Here is a 9,193-nt window from a genome sequence, read left to right on the forward strand (position 1 = left end):
AAAAAGAATAGCATTCTACCTTTAGTGATCTGCCTTTAGACAACTGTAGAGACTTCTTAAAAACCTTAGAATGGTAACAGGCATAGATGACCCAGATATGCTTCAAAAAAACCCAAGTACTCTCAATCAAAAAGAGCAGCAACAAGTAGGCCTGCTAATAAACTCCATTTACATCTCCACTGAAACTGTCACAATCATTTGAAATAGCTACAAAAACAATTTCACTCAAGTTCAATTCTATATAATATGAAAATATGTTTACTAACTAGTCAAAATAGAAAATTATAATTCAAGGGAAAAAAATCTTCTAAAACTTTAAAATTCTTTTCAAGGTAAAACACACCCTCTCTATACTATAATGAAAGAAAGTTCTAACACAGCTGTAACTATTTAGGACAAAAAAAATCAGATCTTCCTTTAAGTCGAAACATATGGCTATTAAATAGCTATGATATAAGTTAATATTCCCTGTGTAAGATTAAAACTCTCTCCAATTAGAGAAACACAGAAAATACAAGTTTACATTCAAACAAAATAGGAACACCGTGACAGATCCGACCACCGTGACAGATCCCATAAATGTTTTCACTGTTTCAGAATGCAACTACAGGATTACTTTTTTTCTTTGAGACACATAGGACAAAAGCTTACATGAGATTGCTTATGTTAAAAAGTATATTTTTCTCCAGGTACTTGGAATGAAAACAAAACTAATTAGATAAAGCCCAAAAGAAAAAGACTCTTTTATTAACAGCCATTTACACTTTACTCCTAATGACCTGTCAATTAACTTTTTTGGTCTAATTCCAGATTTGGTACTAACCAAATGAGTATCAAATGAGTTGAAGGATGATTCAGTTTAAGCCTTATAAATTACAAATGAAGCCAAGACTCATTAATTTACACAAAAAACAAATGGTTAAATCTTCAAATCTTTGTTCAATTGTTACCCGCTTCAATGAAGCTTCCACTAATCCATTTAAAATTGCAACCTATTACCATTCCCAAACTCCCTTTGCCCTTAATCTGCTTTCCTCTAATCTCAGTCTTCTCTAATACTACACATAGGTTGCTAATTTAATGTCTTTTCTCTTATTAGAATGTAAACTTCAGGAAAGCAACTATCTTTGGTATATTCATGGATATTTCCAAGTAACCTACAACCTGCCTTGTACACAGATGTATAAAAGTTTATGTTTAACATAGAAGTTTTAGGCCCTTCTAAAAGACATTTGAGACGAATATCTCACTGACAAAGCATGATGAACAATTTAAATGGAAGCATGATGAACAGTTGCAGCACAAATTCTAAGTTGGAAAGCTTGAAGAGAAAGCAGCAGCAAAAGCACAAGGCTGAAAATCATTTTTTTTTAAAAAAGGGAGCTGGAGAGGCAGCCCTAGTTCTATCCCCAGCATCACAAAAAAGTTTTTATTCACACTGAATCCCGTACCCAAAGAAATTCGAATGTATTATTTAGAGTAACTATATTGTAAACCTATTAATCTAAAAAACAGGGAAGAAGGGAAGGAAATGTAGAATGGGAAGAGAGATGGATTAACTAGTGATAATTCCTAATGTGCCATGAAATTACATAAAATTCACCTAAATAACTGAGTCACAGACTAGCAGCTAATAACCTTTTGGATCAAAGAGGGGGTTAACAACAACAAAAAGGCTTTAGAACAATTCCCCTCAGCAATTTCATTACTAAGTAAAAATCACAATAGATAAAGCACAGTTCTTCAAAATTATATTCACATATATTATCTCATTAAGTCGTCAGAGGAACAAAATTCAAAATTAAATATAAGGGGCTGGGGTTGTGGCTCAATAGAGCACTCGCCTAGTACATCCTCATCACCACATAAAAAATAAATAAAATAAAGACATGTGCCCAACTAAAAAATAAATATTAAAAAAAAAAAGCTAACAAATAGCCAAGTAACTAACAAAAACTCAATTTATGTAATGTATACACTAAACAGTACACACAACTACTCCCTTGAAAATCCTCTCAGTATTTGACAAACTTCACAGAAAACTATTCTATAGAAGAACCACCTTCTTGGCCTTAGAAACTGGTGAGTCTTCTGAAGAATAATACAGCACAGCTAACAAGAGCCATAAAAAAATCTTGAAGCCCTCTGACCTAGTTAAACCACTCCTGGGAACTTTCTCCAGGGAAACAATTACACTGAAGCAAAAAACTATTAGTATAAAGATGTTCATTGCACCACTATCTATAAAAGCAAAAAAAGTGGAAACCCAAAACCAAAAATAGTTAAGTAGAAATTTCATTTAACAGATTGTTCTGTTTGACTAAAAACCTTTAAATATTTGATAATACAACACTAAAGGGAAAAAAGCTGACCACAAGGTATACACAATCACTACAACTACATAAAAACAAAAGGTAAAAAAGCAAAAGAATTGGATTAAAGTAAAATCATGCTCAAACTTAGGAATCTAGCTGCATTGTTCTAAGAAAAAATAGCTACCTTCAAATGTATTTGATAAAGACACAATAAATCATTTTCAAAGTCATAAAAAAATCTATTCACAAAGTCAGATATGAAATGTTAATTAAGGCAGATGGGGGCTGGGGATGTGGCTCAAGTGGTAATGCGCTCAACTGGCACACGCGGGGTGCTGGGTTCGATCCTCAGCACCACATAAAAATAAAATAAAGATGTTGTGTCCACCAAAAACTGAAAAATAAATATTAAAAATTCTCAAAAAAAAAAAGGCAGATGTGAATTTGGACTTTCAAGAATATTTTGCCATCTCAAATCAAACCCAATGCTACTTTTTTTTTTCACCCCTGCTCCCAGAATCTTATAATTACTGATATACACTAACGTGAGGATACTTTAGAAGTTGTAACTGATTTACAAATAACCCAATAAAGTGGGTAAAAATCTATAACAATTCTACATTGAAGAACTATACAGAAAAAAAACTTCCTGTGGATTCTATGAATCCTATACATTAGACAAAACTTCACTCATCAAAATAATGACATAAAAGAATTAAAAACAAGAATCTAAATTAACCTTTAATTTTTGTGAAGATTCAAGTAACAAAAAAAAAAGATCAATGATACTAAAACATTCCAAATATCTTTGATCACTCAATCTACTCTGGGTCTGGATTTTTGTTATAACCTAAATTTAAGCAAAACAGTCAATCAAACTTAAAAAATTGTCCTTTTAATGTTTAATTACAGGACTAGGTTGACTAGATCCCCACAGATTTCTTCCTGACACCTAAGAAGAAAAAAACAGAATGCATCCTTTTTTATCAAAATCATATGAAAATTTTTTACCAAATGACACTGAAATTACAGAACCCTGGATGGACTGATTAGGGAAATGGCCGCTTGATTTAACTAGTTGGGCTAAGCAGTGTTTGCAGTGCTTGGAACAAGGGGAAACTGGGAGTGTTGAGGGTTACAAGTCAAAAACTGTCCTCAGCAGCAAAGTTCCTTAAAAAACAGCTACAATTCATCTTGATAGGTAACTTCTGCTGTAGATGAAACTTCTTTGGAAAGGCACTGCTGAAAATGTGTTTAAAAAAAAAAAAAAAAAGAAAAGAAAAATCAGTGAATGAAGAATCCCCTTATCCTACCTTGGAAAGCCCTGGATGTCTATTTAAGGAGGTCGCTGGTCAGAGGCCCTGCCAACCAGGCCTAGGCCTGAGGGAGACACAGTAGTGCCTGCAACACGGATGGACTCTCAGGGCACAGAGGAAATGGACTTGTGTGCCCTTGGTGAGCTCTGGCGGCACTCCCCAAGTTAAGGACACCAGCCACAAAGGAATGGAGTCTATTGGCATTTGCTTCTTTTGAACACTAAGCATTTTCTTAGTTCGTGAAATACGAACTGACAACCACCCCCACCCCCCCACCCCCCCACACCCCCCGCCAACAGGCCTACCGGCACAAACACACCCTTAAGAGTCAAATCCAGTTAGCTGGGACAACACCAAGCCTCCAGCTTCTATCACAAACCTGAAGCATGGGTAGGGAAGAGGGGACAAAAATCCAAAGAAACACCCCATTTCTACCTTCAGGAACCCCCATCACCCAGGCTGCAAATCCTCTCCCCAAGAAATTATAAACACTGGGTCCCCGGCTTGTCACCTCCAGGCTGCCGGCACCACCACCAGCCCCAACACCCGAGTTCGGCCCTCGCCCACCACTCCCCAAAGGCGCCTTCCCCTCCGCGGCCACGGAACAGCAATGCGGATCGGCCACCGCCCGCGCGCGCCGGAGACCTTGCGTGGGGGAAGGCGGGAGGCCGGCACTCTCCACCCCTTCCTCAGGTGCGGGAGGGCGGAACGCTGCGGGAGATTTGCACCGGGCCCCACGGTTGCAGAGTTCTGGACCCCAGCTGCCGCCACCTTAGGTTTACAGGGAGGAGGGTGCAGGAAGCCACTGCTTACCTACCTCACCCCGTCCTTCCATTTTCTCCAGAACAGAGAAGGAGAAGGTTGAGGACAAGAGACCAACCCCAAAGATTCCGGAGGAGCCCGGGGGTGACCCTTCAGCGTGGACGGGAGACACTGCCCTAACTCCCCCCTCCTTCGATATTCCCTAACCCGGGAGGAGGCATGTTTCAGCAGACGAAACAAAACTAAAGACCCCTCCGATGCTAATTTTTAAAATGGGGGTGGGTCGCTGCCCGTGCATCCCCCCCCATTCGGGGCAGGAAAGGTTTCAGGGAGGTGGAACAGACGCTGACAATTGCCCAGACCCGCGAACCCCTTCCTAACACTTAAATGGGGAGGGAGGGGGTCTCGTCCCTCCATCTTGACCGTTCGGGGAGGGGGAGGGGATGCTGCAGAAGGCTGGACGCGGCCTGGCAATCCCAGCAGAATCCCGCGGCGCTCTCCAACCCCAGACCCGAGGCTGCAGACCCGAGCAGGGACCCCACCCCGACTTCGGGTCCCCAGCCCATCCCCCAAGCCGGCCGGTCATGGGGCGGGGACAGCGGTGAGGGCCGCGGGGGAGGGGACGCAAGGCCCCCGTTCCTACAGGCCCGGAGCAGAGGGGGCTGGGGCGCCGACACCCACCTGCCCAGGCCAGGCCGCCCGCCGCCTGCGCCGGCCGCGGCAGCCGAGGAGGAGGAGGAGGAAGCCACGGCCGAGGACGCCGAGACTGAGGACGAGGACGGCGGCGCGGCAGCGGGCGACGTGAGAAGGCCGCCGCCTCCGGGTTTGCGGGCAGTGGCGGCCGCGGGCGGCTGCTGTTGCTGGGGCTTCAGCGACATGGTGAGGGGCCCATACACTGGCTCGCACGCCGGGCGGGGACAGCCTGGAGCCGGGCGCGCCGAGGAGACGCCGGAGCGCGGCGGGGACGCGCGGGCGCCGAGCGGGGAGGCGCGGGGTGGCGCGGCCGAGAGGGCGGCAGGACTGGCGAAGGGGAAAAGGAGGACGACGAAGGGGCGGGGAAGCCCGCCGAGACCGAAGAGCCGCCGGGAGCCGGGCCGGGACGCGCCGCCGCCGTTGCCGTTGCTACCAAAACAGTCTGAGGCGGAGAGAGGCGAGCGCTGCGCGTAGGTAGGGGGGCCGGGGCCGCGCGGGGGAGGGGCGGCGGAGGGATACGCGTCCGGGTTCGCGCCGCCGCCCCGCCCGCCGTGCCGCGCCGCCCGCGGGAGCGCGCGCCACCCGGGCCGCCTGGCTGCGGCGAGGCGGCGAGGCTCGGTAGCCGCCGCGGGGCCCAGAGGAGATGCGGCCGTGGAGCGCATTGTGGGCCGGGCTCGCTGAGACGTCAGGTGTGGGGGCCGGGTGGGCACGAAGGTGTGGGCTAGGGACTCTTTACCGGAAGTCGGAAGGGTCGGGCGGAAGCTGAGCTTGAGAAGGCCCCAGGCCGGGCGGGACACGTGAGGATCTGGCGCTGCGCTGCGCTGCGTTCGCGGGGGTCGGGTGAGGGCCCGGCGCCCGGCCCTGCCCCAGTGGAGGCGGGTCTGCCCTTTGGAGAGGGCGTGGCAGTCTTCGCCTGCGGGGCCGACCTAACCTAGAGGACGTGAGGGGAGCCTTTCTTCCTGCACGAGGTGCCTTCTGCGTCCGCAGACTTCTAGGAGAAGACCTTGTCTGCCCCCACCTGATGCAACCTAGAAAATGAACTTCCAGTGTCTTCGGGGAGAGACGATGTCTTCTTGCTACGCATAAAGCGCCTAGAACGTTACCAGACTCAAGGAATTTGGCATCCTGTAGTTTTCTTTGTACCCCCCCCCAGCGCCAGGCACACAGTAGGCCCACCTGTGTCACGCGTACTTTCTTTAGCTGCCAAAATTGGAATCAAGCCACCTCCTGAAGACACCCCCATCTGATTAACTTTTCCCCACTTTTTCCACCCCAGCAACACAATAACCAGAAAACTCTTGGATATCTGACCTTGATTTGAACCTGTTTTCCCTCACTTGAACTTTTTTCCTTATTCACGAGACTCAAAAGGAAATGTACATGATTGATAGAACTATGGATAATGGGGTCTTGCTATGGATAATGGGGGTTTCCTTTTGTGGAAATAAAACAGACATCACAAGAATGTGAACTTCAAACCTTGACCCCTTTAGAAGTTTTATTTTAACTAAGGCAGCCAGCACAGTAGTCCTTTTTTTTTTTTTTTAAATATGTTGCAATTAAACTGGAAGCAAGTCAATCAATACCTTTTTTGTTAGCAGTGCATCTGGTTGGGGTTTTTGTTTTGATTTGGTTTGGGCACCATGGATTGAACCCAGAGGGGCTTATCCACTGAGCCACATCCCCAGCCCTTTTTTTTTTTTGGTTGGTGTTGTTCTTGTTTCTTTTTTAAAGGTCTCCTAAATTGCTTAGGGCTTCCCTTAATTTCTGAGGGGAGCTTTGAATTTGTGATCCTTTCACCTCAACTTCCCAAGATGCTGGACCAGCCTTACAACTAGTTTTTAAGGAAATTACAGGAGAAATAAACACCGAAATTACCCATAATCTGCTCAAATTGTTCACATGAAGGGTAAACACCTAGGAAAACTTGGAGAATGATTAAACCAGGAGTCTCCAATAGCCTAATTGAAATTACACTACATTAATTTACTAGTCAAGGCAAAAATGGCCCTTGTACTTAGCAAACACTTGGAAATTAAGAAATCCGAGATCAGTTAAAGAGATTGAGGAAATGTGATATTCTTTTAAACCCACAGTTGTAAGTCCCTTTAAAAATTAACTCAAAGCTTTGAGTTGGCTGCACCATAGCAAATGCCTATAATCCCAACAACTTGCAGGGCTGAAGCAGGAGGATCGAAAGTTCTAGGCCAGCCTGAGCAACTTAGCAAGACCCTGTCTGAAAATAAAATTGGAAAAAAGGCTGGAGATTGTAGGTTAGTGGTAGAGGACCCTGGGTTCAGTCGTCAGTACTGCGAAAAAATAAAAATTAAGCCAAAGGAATAGCTAGATACTGTGGCACATGCCTGTCCCAAAGGGAGTCTGAGGCAGGAGGATTGCAAGTTCTAGGTCAGCCTCAGCAATTTAGTAAGGCCCTATCTCAAATTTTTAAAAAGGATTGGGGATATAGCTTGGTGGTAGAGCATCCCTGGGTTCAACAGACAACCCCCCCACCCCCACACACACATTAACTCGAAGGAAAGAAGGGCCATAATAGAAATACAACCACTCTTCTTCGACTTTTGATGATTTAACCTATCTTTTTATTTTTATTTTATTTTTTTTTTGTAAAGAGAGAGAGAGAGAGAATTTTTAATATTTATTTTTTAGTTTTCGGCAGACACAACATCTTTGTTGGTATGTGGTGCTGAGGATCGAACCAGGGCCGCATGCATGCCAGGCAAGCACGCTACCGCTTGAGCCACATCCCCAGCCCTTAACATATCTTTTTAAAAAAAATTTTTGTTGTCGTTGTAGATGGAAACAATACAATTATTTTTATGTGATACTGATGATGCATGCTAGGTGAGTGCTCTTTCCTCTGAGCCACAACCCCAACCCCAATAGTTATATCTTTAACCAAGCTCCCAGAATTCAATCATAGGCCCAAATTCCAGGTAGATGGGAAGAAAAAAAGAGTTGAATATGAAGGCCTGAAGCTGACATGGCTGAATTTGGTTTCATTTAAGGCTGAGAAAGCTCAAGTTTTAATCCAGTATCATTGCAAAAAATTGAAGTTTTATTGAGACATGATTTACATATCATGAAATTCACCTATTTTGTGTATGACTCAATGATGCTCAGTAAATTTGTAGTCTTACAACCATTGCCACTAATCTCAAAACATATCATCACCCCCAAAGACCCTTCATGCTCATTTGCAGTTTCTCCTGGATTCCATCTTCAGCCCAAGGCAACCACTAATCTGCTTTCTCTATGTATATACATTTGCGTATTCTAGACATTTCATGAAAATGGAATCTTACAACAAATGGCCTTTGGTGTCTGCTGTCTTTCACTTAGCATCATGTTTTTGAGTTTTAATAACAACATGTCTTATGTGTCATTCCTATCATTGCTGAATAGTATTCTATTACTGGATATATTCAACTCATTTTGTGTCTCTGCTTCCCAGTTGACAGACATTTTGATGGTTTCAGGTTTGGGGCATTTATTCAATGCTGCTGTGAATATCTGTCTTCATGTGGACATTTCTCTTGGATAGGTTCCTACAGATGGAATTACTGAGTGCTGGAGCAAACTACTTATTTTTACCTTTTTTTTTAATTGGGGAGTGAACACTGAAGTGCTTAACCACTGAGCCACATCCCGGCCTTTTATTTTTTATTTTGAGACAGGGCCTCACTAAGTTGCTGAGATTAACTTTGAATTTGCAATCCTCCTGCCTCATCCTCCCAGGTCACTGGGATTATAGGCATGCACCACAGTGCCCAGCTCCCAGTTAACTCTATTTTAAACACTCCCTTTTTCTTCATGGAGAGAGGATCATCAACTAAAAACAATGAATATCTTTTTGTTGTTGATGTTGTTGTTGACAGACCTTTATTTTATAATAATATTTTATTATTTATACTCATGGTGCTGAGAATCAAACCCTGTACCTTACACATGTGAGGCAAGTGCTCTACCATTGAGCCACCCCAGCCCCAATGAATATCTTTTATTGCAAACTCTTCACCTCAAATCTAGATAGCTGAGAGTTATTTAACAGCAACTTTGTATCAAGGGGCTTTAGCTTGGGCTGGGGAG

At 44.3% G+C, this 9,193-nt stretch overlaps 1 protein-coding gene and 1 pseudogene across 10 annotated transcripts in view; one reads left to right on the forward strand and one right to left on the reverse strand.

Moving 5' to 3' along the window:
* LOC124093674 (uncharacterized) overlaps positions 1-4,573 on the forward strand; it is a 31,503-nt pseudogene extending 26,930 nt beyond the window's left edge.
* The window catches only part of Atxn2 (ataxin 2), a 128,205-nt gene extending 122,629 nt beyond the window's left edge, over positions 1-5,576 (reverse strand). For 5 of the 10 annotated variants that reach the window (XR_009226922.1, XR_009226921.1, XR_009226920.1 and 2 more), the window contains exon 1: positions 5,075-5,351. Coding sequence is in view for 6 of the 10 variants with exons in the window: in XM_046446180.2 (XP_046302136.1) it covers positions 5,075-5,271 (197 nt within the window). In the remaining 4 variants the exon portion in view is untranslated. Of the gene's footprint in view, positions 1-5,074 lie in introns of all 10 variants that reach the window. The other 5 variants (XM_046446175.2, XM_046446181.2, XM_046446178.2 and 2 more) reach the window with 4 other exon arrangements.
* Between the last annotated feature and the right edge of the window lie 3,617 nt (positions 5,577-9,193).

The sequence above is a fragment of the Marmota monax genome, unplaced genomic scaffold (genome assembly GCF_021218885.2).
Source record: "Marmota monax isolate L192 unplaced genomic scaffold, Marmota_monax_Labrador192_F-V1.1 WCK01_AAM20220418_F8-fsc00092, whole genome shotgun sequence".
Taxonomy (NCBI): domain Eukaryota; kingdom Metazoa; phylum Chordata; class Mammalia; order Rodentia; family Sciuridae; genus Marmota; species Marmota monax.